The sequence below is a fragment of the Stegodyphus dumicola genome, chromosome 2, assembly GCF_044657685.1.
Source record: "Stegodyphus dumicola isolate Sdum_Otavi_A_Nest chromosome 2, ASM4465768v1".
Lineage (NCBI taxonomy): Eukaryota > Metazoa > Arthropoda > Arachnida > Araneae > Eresidae > Stegodyphus > Stegodyphus dumicola.
Window position 1 is genome coordinate 48488390 of NC_140769.1, and position 19990 is coordinate 48508379.

At 30.9% G+C, this 19990-nt stretch overlaps 2 protein-coding genes across 3 annotated transcripts in view; one reads left to right on the forward strand and one right to left on the reverse strand.

The window, feature by feature from the left end:
* The window catches only part of LOC118188324 (uncharacterized), a 36654-nt gene extending 31519 nt beyond the window's left edge, over positions 1-5135 (forward strand). The window contains exons 9-10 of the mRNA XM_085810301.1: positions 266-394; positions 4875-5135. Coding sequence (XP_085666427.1) covers positions 266-394; positions 4875-5015 — 270 coding nt within the window. The 3' untranslated portion in view covers positions 5016-5135. The remainder of the gene's footprint in view (positions 1-265; positions 395-4874) is intronic.
* LOC118182863 (agrin-like) overlaps positions 1-19990 on the reverse strand; it is a 1858472-nt gene that overhangs the window by 188856 nt on the left and 1649626 nt on the right. For both annotated transcript variants that reach the window (XM_085810649.1, XM_085810648.1), the window contains exons 18-19: positions 17726-17924; positions 11309-11521 (exon numbers count right to left, since the gene is read on the reverse strand). In XM_085810649.1, the coding sequence (XP_085666775.1) occupies positions 11309-11521; positions 17726-17924 (412 nt within the window). The remainder of the gene's footprint in view (positions 1-11308; positions 11522-17725; positions 17925-19990) is intronic.

Genomic DNA, 19990 nt, shown 5'->3' on the forward strand with positions numbered 1-19990 from the left:
CACATAAAGCGATCCCAGGAATTCAAATTGGGAAGCTATAATTCTTAAAATAAAAGAGGGGCTAGAATCTTTGGCCATTGTTTTAAGGCTTTTGATCACAATACTTTAAAGCTTGTGGTAGAAAAAAAGAAAATTTTGAACTCGCGAGTAATTGTAAACTTATTTTATTTTTGTTCCTAATTTAGTTAATTCTTCTAGATTCAAATAAAATGTATAAAATATCCAGTTACATGATAAACTGTTTTTCATCCTTGCTTTTCTGCAGGCTTATGAAGCAGTTAAAGAATATAAAGAGCGCTTGAGACGAGCGACTGTCCTGTATGGTAGAAGAAACCTGCTAAGAATTTTGCGCCAGAAGTTTCCCACTAAAGCCGAAGAGGATGCATTTATCGAAGTAAGTTACCATTTCGAAATGTGATTATTTGGTGTAATATCGGTGCAGATGTCCAATACAGGTCAACGACAAGAATCACGGATGCTAATGGGAAACAGATATGAGTTTTGTCAATAGAAATTATTGTCCTGACACTTCCGACTTCTACGAAATATGCTATTGTTCCGAGTCAGTTGTTATTAAGATTATATAAATATTAGCTCTCTTTGGCAATCTTAATATTAAGTTCATTATCCTATTTTATGCGAGAAAGGAAACAACATGATTAGAATAATAAGTCTGTAAATCATTAAAAAGTATATGAAGGTGCGTTAAAGTGAAAAAGCTAAAATTTTTCTTTATTTAAAGGAAACGAACAACGTTACACTACTTGATATTATCAATACTGGTCAAAAACGTGTTAATTGTTAGATAAAAAAATAGTTTTTATTCTAAAAATTAATGAGTTATTTTTTAGAATTTTTAATTATTCCAGTTTACTTGTCTTTAACATAAAAGTAATATTTTTTTACAGAAAGGAAAGTTTTGTAAGGTTTCGAATTTCACAAATGGTTTTTGTTTTTTAAGTTTTGATTATGATTTCTGTTTGAAGAAATACTTTAAGAAATTACGACTGTAATAAATGAGACTCATATTTTAACGACAATTTTAGGGCATTCTTCTTGCCCATGCAGCCAGCGCACTGGCTGAAATTCGAAATACCAGTGTTCAGTGATCTTGATCGCTCGGACACTAGGGAAGGGAGTGTAGGACTTTTAAAACTCTTTTGAATTAAACTAAATAGTTTTCTTTATAACAACTAATGTAAAGCGTTGATAACACCATCTGTTAAGTAACACTAATTATTAGTTATGTTAAATAGAATAAAAGTTGAATTTTGGAAAATTGCAGCTACGTATGAAAGAGACATACATCAACATAAAATTAAACAAACAAACAAAAAAAAACAAAAAAAAAAAAAAAAAAAAAAACTTCATATTGCCTTAGATTCCATATAAAAGTTAGTATGGAGTTCAAGGGCAGTTGACATAGGTTCCTTTTTCAATTTTGGAGCAGGAGCGTAACGGAGATTTAAATAAATAGAGGAAGAAAGATGAATGGGCGAGTCGCAAGATGAAATAAATATAGTATCGTTTATCAAGCGAAATGAAATTAAATAGAAAATCGGATTTGGACACCACATGACTTTCTTGTATGTGCTATCAAATTATATGCATTGTTTCTGCACTTCATTTGAACGTATTTCCTTGAATTATTCTAACTTAATTAACCGATTCTTCAAGGAAAGTTGAAAATGAAATAAAAAATTGCAAATTTTTAAAATTAAATATCTCGATTAATTGTTTTCGTACGGTAGTCAAACTTCTTATTTTAATTTTTCGTAACGAGTTTAAAATTTTCTAAGTATAGGAACTGGGAAACTACATTAAAAGCTACATTTTGCTATTTGTCAAAAATTATTTTTTTTTTTAATTTAACATTGCCGAAACATGAATATTTTCGTCATTTAAAAAAACTTGGAAGATGCATACATACGATGAACGATTGCAAAAATACGAGTAAAAGCCGGGTGAAAGACTTTTAAATCATACATACTTGGCTGGGTGGGCATATATACGTTTGATATTGTCAAAAGTGATGTGCAACAGTTCCATATCGAAATTTTCAACGTTCTCTAGCTAATTACATTTTATCTAAGCCAGATGCATATCTATGTACATACGTACGTAAATACGTCATGAAAAAATCCCTTTGAATCCATTTTACAGTCCGTTTTCGAAACAAGAGTCCTTAATTCTACCCTTGCATACAGATGTCACGCAAAAAAATCGTCCAGATAGATTCGGGCGTTATCAAAAGAGATATTTCTGTTGAGAAATGATACCCAAACTTTTAGGGATTACAATACTTCCTTTGCTTCATATAAGGAAGAAAAAATCAATACAAAAGTATTAGGCTTTCGAAATTTACTGAAATACAAGATGAGATTTTTTTCATGGCTTTTTCAATTAATATGAATCCAAAACTTCTGTCATTGAAAATAAATTTTAAATAACTCAAATTCCTGCGAAATAAATATTGTACGAAAATTCTTGAAAGCACAGTAAATGAAAGAAACTTTTCGTTAACAAAATCACAAGGCTGGCCTCAAATTTGAGGACAAACAGAAAAACGTTTTCCTGTAAACATTTCTGAATTCATTTTTCTTATTGGTAATTCGAAAATCAAATTAGCGAAGGAACTTGCTTCCTTCAATTTTAAGCGTGAATTGAATAACTGAATCAGTCGGATATCAAGCAAAAAGAGTTTCAAAATTCATTTTCATATATATACATTTAACATGTGAAACTGAATCATACATTCGATTGATTAACCCTTTTATGTGAATCTTGAACCTGAATCTTGAAATTTTCTATCTTGCCTTATATCCAATTCAGATAATCGGTTCGTAAAAGCAAATGAATCATGTATATCAAATTTAACCGATTTATTTGCAATCTGAAACTGAGCTATACAATTCATCTTCCGCCTTGGCATTCTAATTACCCGTAATAAATATCATTTTCACGATACATTTTATAATTAAAATTTTCATTCCTCATGAAATCAAATCTTGTCTTCTTGCTAACGCTAAACAGATTCTTCTTAAGTTTATTGTGCTCTTATCCTCCGCTCTTTACAATCTTTTCTTACTCAGGAAGTCAGCTATAGCAATTGACAGATGTTTTATATCCTAAGATATTGATAAAGGCCTTAAAATGCTCTTCTTACTATCATAGAAAGACTTCTATTACAAATAGCAAGAACCTTCTGGTCATTCCTTTTTCCCTTTCCTTAGTTTCAAAATTACTTGGATGCTTTCCAAGTTCACCTTTCAAATTATTGTCTCAATCATCTATAAAGCTCGCCGTTCGATATTTAAAGATCGTACTTCTGGTTTTATTTCTAGGGGAGATTTTAACTTTCGTTATCAGTTCGGTTTAAAAAATATAGACCAAATTAATATAGGGTTAAAATTTCTCAACAAATAACATAATTTTATATTAGAAACGGAGATGTAAAAATAAATCTAATCACAGTTAATCACTTAACAATAAATCTAATTTGAGTTCTAATATGAACCCCAAACACCTCGTCTCTTTTGCTAAACAAGATTTCTTTGCAGCCTTGCATATACCCAAAGTTCTAGCCTTTTGTTAATGACATCAGTTCCAGTCTATGTTTCCCCAAAGGTTTCAAAATTCTCCTACCTTTGATTTTATTTCCATTTAATTCCCTTTATTACGCAAGACACGGTGCTACCTTTACTCCACTTTCGGCTTGCGTTTTCATCTTGCCTCTTCTATTTATTTGATTCTTTGCTCCTAACTGTAAACTTTTCTGCTATTGAAGAAGAAAAACTCATGTCAGAAAGATATCTTTGAAATCGATAAAAGATTTTATGTAAAATCTCCATCCAATTCTTTTCCCGTTGTTTTATATATTAGAGCGATGTAGAGTGTTTAGGTTTGCTATTGCTTCCACTTTAAAAAAAATGTTCGGGAGGGTTTTAATTTATTTAGTTGTTTTTATCATACTGATTAACTTGAGAGCAATTAAGCAATATTTTAACTGCTTAATTAAATATTAGATAATATATGCTGACAGCAAACGTTTTCAAGCTTTATCATTGTCTGTTAGGTTATCGCGTGACGGCATAACGCGCAATAAATCTTAAAACAAACTGCCGTTAGTTTAAGATTCATTCAGTCGAAAAGGCCAATAAGTAATATTTGCTAAGACGTATCATAATTCTTTAAATCCAGTTCCTCAGTTATTTGAGTTGCGAAACTGCTGTACGTTCACAACATTTCTGCTATTGAATTCTGTACGTGTTTTTGTTACAATCGTTGTGGCAAGGAACCACATAACATATCTCTTAGTTTCATTAAAATGCGATATATGTTATATGCATGATTCTTTGTACAATTCTTTAATTTTTAGAAGCATATATTGCACAATCCGCTACTATTATTTCTTTTTGTATTATCTACACCTACGGAATTTGTGTATACAAAAATAAAACTGAGCTGCAAGTTGCAAAGCATGAAACAATCAACAAGAATGTAAAGGGGATGGCTTCGTGAGCGATTTCTTAAAGTAAGCCAGTCTTGTATTCATATCAGAAATGAAATTAACTACGAACAGATCTAGTTACCGAAACTGACATCTAAAAGGTTCAAACCACTGAGATGACAATAGAACTTTAGCGATTACAAAGCAATTACGTTACGGTTGTACTACAGGTGTGTATATAATCTATGGATTTCAAAATCGCAATCATTTTTATAATTTTTGTAAAATTCTAACTATACTTAATTATACGATATACTGAGATCACATCATATGTCTTATAGGTGTTAAAAGAATTAATAACAAGTCAAAACATTTCGATTTTCTGCACGTAGCTTTGAACTGATTTGTTTCTTTTACTTCACAGCTTTTTGAAAGATATTTCCCGCTTGAAATAGAGGATGTGAAAGACTTTTCTCTGTGGGTGCGTCCAGCTGGATTTAGAGTCTGTCATACTGGAAAACCCCTTTATCCTGATAAGTTTGCTTTCGGTACAAAAATTCCTTAATCAAGCATGAGAATATGCAAAAACAACAGTTCTCAATATTATATCTCTTTAAACGAGTTAAAAATATAAATTTTATAATAATTTCAACTAGGTTTGTTATATATACCAAATAAATATTTGTATTTGAATGAATATAATTTCATTTCTGCTAAATCAGGGTTTCTTAAACTGTAGGTCGTAACTCCCAAGGGGACGGGACCTACAGCAGGGGGTCGCCAAAAATTTTAACAGTTTTAATCTTTCTTTAACTCATTATAATAATTTTGCAATTACCAAATATTTTTACACAATGTATCTGGAAATAGATAAAGATAAGGCAATGCAGGCAAAGAAAAGAACGAAAACGTTTCGACACATTCTTTTTATAATATTAAATATTCATTTTCCTTGCATTGCACGTGACGCTGTCGTTTCGTCTGTTACTTTTTTAAAATGTTCACATTGTTCTATGTCTTAAAATTAGAAATTAAAGTTATGACCTAAAAGTGCAATAGTATACTACAGTACAAGTGAAAAAATTGACAGTTTCAATCACGCGTGTGTCAGATTTGCGCAATACTTATGGGCTTCCACACAATTTTTGTAAATATTATGGGATCCTGGGGGATCGCGAAAAAATCTCAGTGATACAAGGGGGTCGCGATTGAAAATATTTAAGAAACCCTGTGCTAAATGATAAAACAAACGTACATCGTGCGTCATCATCTTTCCGTCACAAGGCTGGAATTTCGACCAAAAGAAATCTACGCAGTCTAATCAGGCCTAAAGGAGTATACAGCTAAAATTTTGTAAAGACAGCACTTACCGTTTTAATTCTGTGGGTGTGCCCGGAGTGGGCTCCCTGAATAAATAGAATTCGAAAAGAATGTTGAAGTGAACATTGCTGGGAAGCGCGTAATAGAATAAAAGATTTTGCCTACGATTAAAAAACACGAGATTCTGAGTACCGTAGCAGATTTAGCATTACCCAGAGTGTACCATGGGAAGGCCTGCTGCTCTACCCCCCCCAAATGCTCTTCTTGGTGATATGATGATTACATGCGTATAAGTGAAAAAAAGTAACTTGGGTATATGATATTTACATTATTTACATTTCACATTTACACTCCGTCTCTCTTTTTTCAAGGTGGTACTCTTCAAAGAAAGTGACACCACATTTATAAAAGCACAACCCAACATTGCATGTTTTGCACATGTACCGGGATGCGTAATGGCAGACCGCACATTGAGTTGAACAGTGTTAAGCGAATTTTGCTTACTGCGCATGCTTGATGGTGTGCCTTTTGCGCGGGGAGAAATATTGGCGACTAAGCAACACTACGTTAGCTTATTCGTGATCTCCATCGCTGTCGAGTGTGTTCGAGTGATGTTTAAAACTGCAATGTTGTGGAACTTTGCTTATTAGTTATTTTAACGTCCATGCCAATTGCACTTGCTTATTTTTCATTTTAATTTGTCAATAACAGTGCATTTAATATTTGTTAACATATGTTCGTAATAATTCGTTATTTAAATGTAATTTGTTTACATGTTACAATTCAGTAATTGTAAACTGGAGTATCTCGCTTAGTTTGTTAGCGTATATTCGCGCTTTTATTTTCTCATTTCAAAGAATTTAATAACTAGCATTAAAGAATTGTAAAATTTCTTCAGTGTTATTTGCAAGCACTTGTTATATTCCTCAGTGTTTCTTTATATATGTACGAATGGAAGGTATGGTAAATCCTGAATTGTTTTTATTGCTTAAAAGTATAATGAATAAATTTTCAACTAATATATCCTAAATTTCAGTATTTTTCTGAACGAAAATTTGTACAGTTCCAAAGGAATGTGCAGAATTTCACAAGTATTATATTTTACATTTTGAATGTAAACACTGCTTCACATTACTTCGCAATAATTTCAGCTTTTTAGTTGTTTGAGCAGTATAGCGAAAAACAGTATTTTAACACAGTAATTAATTTACATTTACATTATACTCTACGAAGATTTAAACGCCAGATTTGTTTACAATTAAATGGCGATACATCTACCATATACCGTATTTATCTTCTTTTCAAATCGCGCCAACATAGTAATTACGCCAAATTGTTTTCTGGGCATGCGCAGTATGCGACATTCGTTTAACACTGTTCAACTCAATGTGCGGTCTGCCATTACGCTACCGGGATCCGTAACAGATTCGCTATCTGAAGGAAATTCGTGTAGCACTTTCAGTACTTCACAAATGGTCGGCCCTCTCCAATCCATTTGCGAAATAATTAAAAATTACAACAAAATGAACTATTACATATATACAATTAGGAAATTTAAAGTATAAAATAAAATTTAATAAACGTCTACAACTCAAAACTATCAAAACGTAGCGCTAACAAAACTTTGAACGAAAGCAAAAGAGAACTGTTCTAGTGAAAAACCAAACAGCTAACTGATAAAATTACCCCTGACCTTCAGAAATTCACTCCAACAATTCTTAGTTGACAACCAAACCTCACTTCCCCTCCCAAAAGGAATAAAAGCAGGAAATGAAGCACATATGTGGACCCACCTTTCTATTGTGACAGAGCCCACCGAAGAGCTGCAGTGAAGCAAAAATACAGTTGTTGGTTTGGTCCTAGTGCCTCAGTGCTCCCACTCTGGCCACACCTGATGTTCGCCGTTCGATTTTAGGCAAGATTTCAAGTTAAAACTTTAAAACTAATGTAGAATAAGGGGCTTAGCATATAGCCAAGAAAATAATATATAAATTTCTTTTCAAACAATTCCTTTTTTATATTAAGAACAAGCTGAAAGATTTCTTTGAAAAATATGTGTCCTTAAAAGCTAAACATGGCTAAAATATATGAACTGGTTTGTTTTGTGCTGCCATCTAGTATAAAGAAAGAGGGTTCAGAGTAAACTATACTAACCTATAAATCCTTTTTCATTCAATTTTTCTGTGTGTACAGAGGGAAATTTTTAGGTGTGCCCAGACCGAGCACACCGTGGCGCAAAGGGCTAAACAAGTAAAAGGGCATTCGAATGAAATTGCATGAAGCGTTAAACTTCTCTTGTGTATCGGTCTTTATGAGGATAATACTACGATTATTGAGCACTTTTGAATTACATCTAAGAATGTTATTATAAAGGATAAAGTATTATACTAGGTAAAATGAAGTTAGTAATAACAGGACCTTTATGAAAGACAGAAAGACAGACACTTAAATCATTAAATAGTAAGAAATGTAAACAAAATTATAATAATAACTTGAGCTCATGTAATGAAACTATTTTGTCTGAGCTCTGACAAAATTCTCACGATTCACTTCTTTTCTCGGCTTTTATCTACAAAAAGCACTGAAAACATCAATTTCTAAAAATAGCTGAAAAATAAAAATTGAAATACTACGCCATAAACGTTATAAAAATACATCTGTAAAATTAGAAATAAGATTAACAAGATGTTACAAAACCTTTTTTAATGAAAAATAAAATATTTTACTTTATTTTTAAAACTGGAAGAAAGAAACTGCAAATACCAGCTAAGTACGAAAATAATTGAAGGCAGCTGACAACAAATGGTCGGCCCTCTCCAATCCATTTGCGAAATAATTAAAAATTACAACAAAATGAACTATTACATATATACAATTAGGAAATTTAAAGTATAAAATAAAATTTAATAAACGTCTACAACTCAAAACTATCAAAACGTAGCGCTAACAAAACTTTGAACGAAAGCAAAAGAGAACTGTTCTAGTGAAAAACCAAACAGCTAACTGATAAAATTACCCCTGACCTTCAGAAATTCACTCCAACAATTCTTAGTTGACAACCAAACCTAACTAAAAGGTCTAAACCTAACTAAAAGGCCTTAACTAAAAGGTCTAAGTCAAATTCCAACCAATCTTTGGGTAATGATCGCCATGCCTTCTCAAAGCCGAGAAGTATAAAATATATTAACTATAAAGTCCTGATACGTAGTTGGTGATACAGGAAAATGGGAACAAAACTAACGGATGCTATCCATTGCACCGTTCGCATTCGATATGGTGTAGTTTAGTGGGTTATCAACAGTATGCGTCCCCCAAATAACTATAGGTTACACAAGAACTTCTAGTGATAATTCCTCACGGTACTTTTCTAAAATTGATACATAACAAGTGAGAAGATGTACTTGATATGCTTTCCATACTTACAGAGAAATAAAGACTATAACTGTACATTATAATGGAGTAACTGTCAGAACATTGATTGAGCAATTAAAAAGTTTCAATTCGACTCTCACTAACGACGCAGAGGTGGAAATTTTGGCTCGCCGTGCGGTACTATATATTGGATCTATTTTCTGTAGGTCCAACTGCGTGATGGTTAGCTGTATAATTTAGGTTTATTTCATAAACAAACACTTGCTGCTCTGCAGAAATACATTTGTAGCACAGTGGTTAGAGTGAATGCTCTGCAAAGCAGCAACTGTTTTATGAAGCCTTCCTCCTCTACACAATCTTCTTTAAAGTCGTAAACGATTATTTATCCAAACATAAATTGGTTAAATTCAGGCCATCCGACGTATTCCTAATTTGCCTTTATATACGGGAATGATAAGGAATTAACATATTCGCTTTACTGGCTTTTACAGTGTAACAATGAGCATATCGATCCAGATATTCGATTAGATAGAAATTAAGAGTCTTAGAACATCATGGCGAATTTTACAAAAACTTGTCCCATCACACCCGTCTGGTCTTCCGAAAGTAATTACAACGATGAAGATTTATTTTAAATGAAAGCTTTAAATTTCATATGCGATTCAGGACTTCGTTTTTTCACATCTTAGGTTTTCCGAATTTGGCTGATATTTTATAATCCATTATTGATATAATGAATTTATCTTGCAGCTAATTTTCTGTCTCATTACGTGAGACGATTTGTCTTTCGCTGTACATTATTAGACTTATAATAACTTTTCGAGAATCTAGCAATATCTGGAGACTGATCTGACAGAATATTCTTAGAATTTCATTATAATAAATGTTTGAAAAGTAAGCAACAACGAAAAGACGGACATCTTATGCTAATAAGATTACTCAACATTTGTATAAAATGATGGCTTTGCTTTAGTATGCGCTGTTTGGGAATCAACACATACTAAAGCAAGGCCGTAACATTAATTACCTCTAACGTAATCAAATTTCTTTAAATTACAAAATAATCTAACAGATCTGAGTTAACACAGCAACCAGTAAGCTATTAACAACAATAAGCTTGTTGCTGCAAACAAAATCATTTTCGTTATAGGATAAGAAGTGACAAACCATTTTCTACAAAAAATTAAGTGTTAACTTTGCTGTTGGCCGCCGTTATATTAAAAGTGTTATTCTTTTCTTATGACAATATTCTAGTTTTTAATGTGAGTACTGCCCTTAAAAGCTTTTCAGAGAATGTCATATTATTTTGCTTTCTGTTAATTGAAGCACAATCTAATTGATTTATTTCTAATCTTCATAAAAATGTCCCAGATGCCGAAATGACGAAAGTGTGTTCCTTGGATAAAAGTGGTGAATTGATGGATATGCGTTCCTGGAAAAAATGTTTTTTAAAATTCTGTAATGGAACTCCCATTTTCATAGCATTGATACGGCACTGCATTTATGAGGTTTATCATGAGCGCAACTTGTTGCTTTATATCATAAATACAGCGTGTGTTCTGTTTCAAGTTCAAATAACTCTTCAGAAATGAAATTATTGCTTATTACAACGAGAGCCATATTTGAAAGGTCAAACAATCACAAACGGCTTTCGAACCAAAAATCAATAATAGGTGGTATAAAATAAACTGGCAAATTTGCATTACACTGTAATACTACTACGATTTTCAATGTGTCTATACTCAAATATGAGGTACATGTCTTTAGGGTTTATTCATTTCTAATACAATGCATTGTATCCAATATTTGTCTAAAATAGTTTGCTGTTACCTAAATTTCTAAAATGTTACCTCTGAAAATTTGTACGAACATGGGAAAATAATCAATGGAAATTTTTAGTAGTATTTTGATTACAATAACTTGGTATGATAATAAGAAGCTATATTTCCTGCATCATGTATAGTGTGATTCTAGTTTGATTTGAATATAATACCATATATTATTCTAAACCAGTATTTTTAAACTACCCGATCCTGCAGCGGGTTATTAACGTATAGCAACCTTAGTGAGTTATATTTATAAATGGCACATGGTCATCCCATTAAATTTAAATTAAATTAAAATTCTTAAAATATACTTTATACAGAAAAAACAGAAATAACTCACCCTTTTCTTTCTGTCGGCACGTATCCTAAATAAAGATTTTCACCGAGATCCAGAGACTTAAGGGATCCCTGGCTTCGCCCTGCTACATCTTCCTGCCCTTCTAACGTTAACATTCCATCTCTCAAGTATCTTTTTGCGATGAGACGATGGAATTTACCCAAGTGTAGTTTCTGAGGAGATCGCAAAACCACTGGACCATTTCCTAAATTGTATCTGAAAGAAGTGAGAGAAAATTCCTGTGAAAAGATACCGTATAACAGGAAAAAAAAAATTAGTACATTTCTTTAGAATTGAAAGTCCAAAGCGCTATATTCAATCCTCCAAAACAGTCAGTTTATTTCAATGGAATCTCCCATCATAAACTCTAACCGTTATACACTCGAGTGAAAACTGAGTTACATATACACACATATGAGTGAATAAATACGAAGTGAAAACATTTCAAATTTTGTAAAATATAAAATAAAAATAAAACCTTTGCAAATTGAAAGTCTTTTTGGGCATCATAATCCAGATAATATGATGCTTTTTTTTTCTTTTTTTTTCAAGTTATTCTTTTTTACATTTTTCACGTTACAATAGAAGTTTCTTCAAATTACTTTTATCGAGTTCATTCATTTTTAAATTCGTGTGTATATCTAAATTCATTACTTAACACATCTCTACTATACTTGCGCGTATATATATTTACATTTCAAAATGTTTTTACTCTTGCGTTACAGATTTTGAGAACTTACTCCCTTATTTCCTATTTTTTATTTACAATTTTAAGATCAAATTTTTATTTACTTTAAAAGGTTTTTTGTATACGTTAAGTTACTTCTGTTTTACATGTTTTTGGACTCTGTCGAACTCATACTGAAACTTTTTCGTTAAAGTTTTAAGCTTTCTTACTTGTTTATGATTTATGCTATGATTTCTTTACCCCGCCCTATATGTTTTTAAGATTTGCATATACATTTGTTATCTACAACGTTGCGTTAAAAATTTCCGTTAAAATTTTACACTGTTTTGCATCGCTCACTTAGCCTTGCAGGGTTTGGATTGATAAAGATACAAATTAATTTGATTATTTTTTAATTTTTAAACTTTGATTTGTGTCTTTGTCGGTTCAAAAACATACTGTTTTATTTATTTACTTTTGTTGAACCAAGCCTCGATGAGGATGTAGCGAAATATGTAAATTTTGTTTCCAATTTTGGTTTTCGCATATTTTGGCAGTCGGTTTCTTAAAGCAGTTTTTCATTTTGCTTCTGTTATTTGTTTTCGCACGAAAATTCATGCCGAATACGGCATGAATTTTAAACGTACTTTTTATTTTTTGTTTTGGTATTATATATGTGTTTGTGTATAATATATATATATATATATATATATATATATGTATGTATGTTGATGTTATATTTATGAGATTTGAAAAATATTTTAATATTTTTTTTTTTTTTTCATTTCGCGCAGTCTAGCTATTGTTTACGTGTTTAGAGAATTTCATCCAATACCTACTAAATAAAATATTAGTACTGCGTATTTATTCTTCATATGGGTATGCTTTCTTTATTCAAACAGAAAATATATAACAACGACTTGGAAATAACAACGCTTTGGAAGACTGTTAATTTAAGCAAAATGCTTAAGTTCATTGTGCTGAACCTAGCCTTAGTTATGTTAGTTATGTTTACAAGTGCGGCATTCTGCATCATGAAATAAACTTAACTATGATCACCATTACGCATGAAGTTTAGCCCTCAAGGGATTATATTATTTTTAGTGTTTAACATTTTTACGAGGACTGTATAGACTAATGTTTTATGTATCGAAGTCATTTAGTCGAATACTCAATCAGCAAGGAACAGAAAATCTAATCAACCGGTTCGGCAATTTCCTGTTGCATATTAAGTAGAAAATTTTAAATCTCAATCGCAAGCTACTTTTTTTAGCTTCATTTGATGTAATGAATGCGTGGAACATTTATGTTTCAGATCCTGGGAAAGGGTTAAAGTATAAAAATATCATCATAGCACCATAGACAAATATATTCTGATTATTGCATACAGATGTTTCAAGTGATATGACAAAATTCATCATTAATATAATAAAAAAATAGGTTACACATAATTTATTAACGCATTAGGATTTCAAAAAATTTAAAAAGTTACCCATCCATAATAAAAGGCGGTAATATTCTTGCGATGCTTGATTTTTTCCCATTTCAGCTTAAATGGCTATTACACGTAGCAGAGGTTTATATTCACAGCTGTAAGATTTTGATAAACGTAACTTCTATTACAGGGTGGCTGGCACACAAAAAAAATTCCAACTTTATTTTGACCCTTATGTACTCCTAAGCACATTGCGTCAGAAACATAGTATCTATATTACCATGTTATAGCCACAGGCGGGCTACGTTTTCTGTTTATAATCTTCCATGTTGCAAATACTGGCACACTATTTATGGCACATGCAAAAATTTACAATAAATTTACTAAGAAGAGAAAACTACATGTATTCAGAAAAAACTTTTTAAAATGATTCCTTTTTACATATAAATATTTACATATGCCGACACATTATGTCTCATAAATTGAATAAGAAAAATTGATTCTGTTTATTGTCTATTTTTTAGTTAAATCGATTTTGAAGCTTTGTCATTGATTACAGTTGCCTTAATATTAATTTTTATTGTGCGTTATGATGAGCATTTTGCTTTCTCTTTTATTTCATCGATATCATATTTTCTGGAACTAAGTATACAGAAGCCTAAAATGTTGTAGTTAAATTCATACGCTTAATATTTGTATCCCAGAAAACTGCGTTGAACATCGAAAAATGGCAAAATGCAGTATATTCTTTAATTCCATCTAATCAACATTGATATAAAATACCCAAAAATATTTATTAGACTTTGGTGAAACAAATTAGTTCTAGAAGCCTAAAATGTTATAGTTAATTCCATATGCTTATCCCGTTTTGTCCCAGAAAACTGCGTTGAATATAGATAAATGAAAAAAGGAATCTATTCGTTAATTCTATGTTATCAATATTAATATAAAATACCTAGAAATCTTTGTTAGACTTTGGTGAAAAATATTTACACGCTTTTATTTATTTAAATGTTGTCAATGTTAATATCAAACGCTATTTTTTGTAAAACTTGAAACTTCATCTGTCTAATTTTATCAGTTGAGTTGCATAAACGCTGCAGAAAGTTGATTACGATCTATTTGTTTCGTAATTATTGGTAATAACAGCAGATTCTGATGAATACCCCGATTTGAGGTAGCATATTTAATTAATATACAAGGCGTTAAAAAACCGATTGTTTGAATAAATGTCGCTTTAATGTTTATTTATAAATCCATTGCTTCTGTTTAAGCAGTGAATCAGATAAGATGACTGATCGCAGCCTGAGCTATAATCGTTTCGTCACGTGTAAAGCGTTAGAAAAAAGACGGCTTTTAGTGAAAACGTACAGAATGCGAAATATTAATAAACGATTTTTTTTTCATTGCCAAATCGGTCAAAAAATAACTTGCATCCCCATGAAGTCACATTATTTTAAAAATTATTGTTACGGTTTAAATATTTAGTTTAGTATTTTTAGTAGAACTGTTATTAAAGTGTTTCAATTCTCCGTGCAATGCTGCGCGCGACAGAAAGCTACGCCGAAAAAGTAAAAATACAGGAGTACGCGTATTTAACATTTAACAAATAGATATCTCGTAATTGCACTCTTTTGCTTATCCAGAAAAATCAAGAAAATAACAGAATGTTCTCGTGCATGATTAAAAAGCTTTAAAAACCCGGACATCTCAGTTAAGTTGTTTACTTAGTTTTTATTTGTTGATTGTAGCGAATTCGTGGTGAGATCGGATTTGCTTTCTCTGCTTTGATTTAACTCCTATTTATCGTTTTAATAGTTGAAAATACACCTTCTGTGAGATATTATGATATTGTACGAATATCTCTGAGGAAATTTTAGCATTTTATTTCTATTTCTAGGGATAATAATAAATTTTATTAATTTTTTATCGACTTGTGCATTCAGTTTATTACGAATACTTACGCACGCAACATTATTAGTGAAATTGTTTGAGACCTAACACCAGTATTTTAAGGATACCAATGTATCAAGTTTTTCAAATGTGTATTTCTAAAAGATTGCTTTCAAGATTACCAAATAATATTTCAGAAGCACTGGTTTCAAATGCCGATTCAGAGAAACGTTAAAATCTGACATTTTTTAAGCTTTTAGATTATGGTAGTTTTGTCTTTTCAGAACTATCATTATCTAAAAAGACAAAACTACCATAATCTAAAAGCCTACTTTATTTGAGTTTCATCATAAATATGACCCATGGGTCTACGACCGATATCTTATTAGATGCTGAGATGTGAAATCTTGAAATATTCAGTATAATGCCCGGTTGTTCAAAATATTTGACCCTATTTCAAATACGTATATTTTTAAAACTCACTACCGCAAAGTAATGCATGAAGTAAAAGAAAAACTATCTAAGTTTTATTCTTACAGATTCTGTGCAAATTCTTTCAGCATCATCAATATAATAACTAAACTTGTATAATTTTTCCACTAACGTCTCTTTCGTTTTTAACATCACAGAAGTAACAATGTGCATACAAAAATCATGACTTCCTCAAAAGCTGTTAGAAAGCATTTTCTTTTTAAGGTACTCCTTAAAACAGTATCGCATAAAATCCCGTGATATAGGAAACAAATTTAGAAAAATGAAATCATCCAAACCTTTAAACACTCATTCAACGCCGCAAACAAAGCAGTGCATTAGGAACATTATGGTGTTCTACTAAATTTTTGATGACATTCTAAATTTTAACTTGATGTTCCTCTTTGACATTTATCAGATGAATTCGCTGTTTGCTGTAGTAACAAAGGAATTATGCTACTATGAACAGGGGCCATTGATTTTGAATAACCTTGAGTTTTATATAATAGTTCCTTAAACATTTTGTTTTACTTGATTAAGGAATTTTCCAGTTTTTCATATAAAATGGCCAGTCGGACATCCACATGCTAAACTCTAAATGGACTGGCGCGCCTCGTCTTCAGTGCAGAGATATTCGTATAGTAAATTTAACATTAAGTGTTTCAGTGCTGACATTAACATAACATTACATAACTTCATAATTAACTTAAAGCAAACTACATGTTTTCAAATGTAAATTAGAATTCTTTCTATTTTAAACATTTTGCATTAAAATCCTTGCTTACACTATACTAAAATCTCTGCGTCATATATAAATTATAAATGACATGCAAAATGTACTTAAAACGGAAACATTTTATCGTTTCAAATATTAAAGTTTCTTATATAAATTGCAGTTATATTAAAATCTCCTACTGCTTATTTCAGTGTTGCAAAAATTAAAATATAAACCAATTTCAAATTCCTAATATTAAATTATATGTTAAGAAATCTGATATAATACAGATTTGCAGTCACGTAGCTATTAACTGCGGTATAAGTAATGAAATTTTGAAGAGAAATCAGTGCCTATTGAAATTCAAATTTCGATTTAAAGTAATAATTAATGTTTATCAACGCGAGTCAAAACTTTTCTCTAAATTTCTATGAGGAGAAGAATGTGGATAAGAAAATTCCCTTTGACAATGTGTCTTAAATATTTTTAGACAGTTTATTTGATATGTTAAACAATTTATGAGTCTGAAACATTGTTTATATATTCTTTTCTTTACTTTATGTTTTCTTTTAGAATAAATGATTGATAATGTCCTATTTTAAAAATCGTATTAGACCCGAACTTTTCCAACAAGAATATGAAGGGGTTTGAAACATTTTCTTATTGAATTTTATTTGCTTTAATTTATTGTTTCTGGCACAAGACATTTGGAAATATCTTCCATGATATTTCAGCTATTTTTGATGTCTATTAATTGTATTAAGTGAAATATTTTTAAATTCAATCTTTCACTCCAGTCGAAATAATGACAGTTTAAAGATGACAGAGCATCATTTTACATGAATACTTTATTTATAGTTTCACACTAATCTGTTCACTAATAAGCTAAATAACTAAATTATTTAGCTGTAAACATCTCCAATATTATTACTAGCATAGAGGAATCCTTATGAATCCTTCGCCTTTGGATTGATTGTTTTATAGGTGAAAGTGACGTAAATTATTTAAATTTGTCATTTCATAAAATTTCTCATCATAATTTAGAGTTTTGATACATAAAATATTCGTTCACTTGATGTCTCACATACTGATTAGACTTTAGATGCAAAATAAGCATAAATTAGATTACGACTAGCATTTTATTTTTCATATTTCTAAGGCAGTCACAGGTTTCGAAATATGAATAATAACATTTTGTAACATATAATAATATATTATAGCATTTTAATATATACTTACCTGAATTCAACAAAGCCATCTCTGATTGCCAGAGATACAAAATCCCCTGTTCCAGTGGCTGTCTGCCCGTTATAGAGTAATATTCCATCTTTTGCAAATGTTCGGAATTCCAGTTCTAAGGAAAGACGTGTGTAGGCTTGAAGTCGAGGGAGTTCCAAATAGGAACGGCCGTAAAAAGACGGAGTTTCAATAAAATTTTCTGAAAAAGAAAATTTAGTGGCTTTAATATTAATTTACAATAAATAGAAATTCATCGAGCCTTGCTTTACCATATTTTTTTTTTCAGTTGCTCTTGAACCTATATAGTTTAAAACAATGTTTAAACTGCATAGGTAAAATAAAGTTTCCAAGAGAAGAGATTAAAATAAAATAAGTTTTACATAGTTTAAAAGCAATGTTGGCATCTCAAGATGTCATTTATATAGCTATGTGCAATAGTTTTTCAGCAAAAAGAATTTGCTTAAATAGTATATTGATATTGCATTTAAAAATGAAATTCTAATTTAATGCTATTATATAATGATTCTTTAATACAGTGTGAGTCTTTTAACGCCGTATGCTTAACATCATAATGATTATATGCATACATTAATACTGCATTTTTAATACAGTTATGGTAATATGTTGCATATTTTGTGCCAGAAAATGTCTTTAGGAAGATGAATTTTCGATAAGCTTGTAGAGTCTCATTTTCTTTAGAAGCGTAATCTAACTTGAGATTCTGGAAGACGTAAGCGAATTATCGCTATGTCTTGAAAATTATAACAGAGATGTAATAGAGATGTAAAAGGCCCTTTTATTAAACTCAGTAAACTAAGAGAAGGCGCTGCTTGTACTTAAGAACCAGCCAGCATTTATGACGTAACTCAAAACTATTAAAATCAGAATTAACTAAGCTACCTTATTTAAACATTCGCTAACTAAAATTAGCATTCTATCAAGGAAACGGAAAGCGAGAATGACAGAAAAGCTGCTGAGCATAAAGTAATTGGTTAGTTAAAAATAAAGAGATTTTTAGAAGGTACAAATACAAATATAAATGTGAGTAACTTCTCGAATGTCAAGAATGGTAACATTCCAAGAAAGCTACATGCTCTTGTATTTCTATATTTTCAGTGATTTACAGAAAGTATAAGAAGCAACTGCACGTCGAAGTAACACTGATGAATAATTCCATTAAGTATAATCTGCTTGCTATTAAATCCTGGAAAATCATTATTGAAACATGAGGAAATTTTACTCTGAGAAAACGCTAATAAAATCCAGAAAATTTATCGCACTTCAAAATTTTACCTAAATGTACCCATAATTTAGTGAAAGATAAGCAAAATATTTTATAAACTGTTAGAAAAAGAAAGCAAAGTTAGTTGCTTAACTAAAAATTTAGAATGAAGTCAGAAATATTAGGCAAAAGCTGATATCTGACTAAAAATGTTAAGATAATAATTTAAGTAAATTTTCGCTGTTGTATAAGTCAATTATTTTTTTCAAACATATAGTAAAACCTCTATTGCCGAAACATTATTTAATTTAGTTAACTGAATTTAGGAAATCTTGTTTGTATTGATGCCAGCCAAGATTCATAAAAAAGTCTTGAAACAAGACAGAAACTTAATGAGCGAAATGTTTTATTCTCGAAATGTCTAGTATTTGATAACTTGGTTCTCACATACCTAAGCGTTTTCATGGTCATTTTTCTCATATAAACCTATCTTAACTTGCTTCAGCATCTTTCAGTGTGTATTTTCTGTTTTAGTCTTTAGGATGCAAAATATTAAATTACTGCCTGGACACTTCAGACTTCTATTTAAAGCCTCGAATAATTTAACGTTAAAGTTTCAAAAGAGGGAAAAAAGTTTCATAATTTAAAGAAAATATAAATCATGAAATTTAAAAGATTTTAATGAAATATTTCAATGCTGATTCCAGTTTAACGCCTAAATTAATTTTAAGGTAAACATTTACAAACTGCCTGCTAATTTAAATTTTGATCCCACTGGAATTCAAGAAATACAACATGAAATCCTTTATTTGCAAGGTTTAGGTTAATTAACCTATTATCTTATTATCTGAACTATACTACCGCCAGGATCTAAATGACATACGTGCATATAAGAACAGTGTTCTTGAAAGTTAGGGAGAACTTTGGCCGTGACGCTGCCAGTTTCCCTGTCTATTAGGCTGCCAGTTTCGATATCTAGTAGACTGCCACAATAGACAAATAGCGATTTAGTCACTGGCACTAGTATCTAATACCTTTGAATA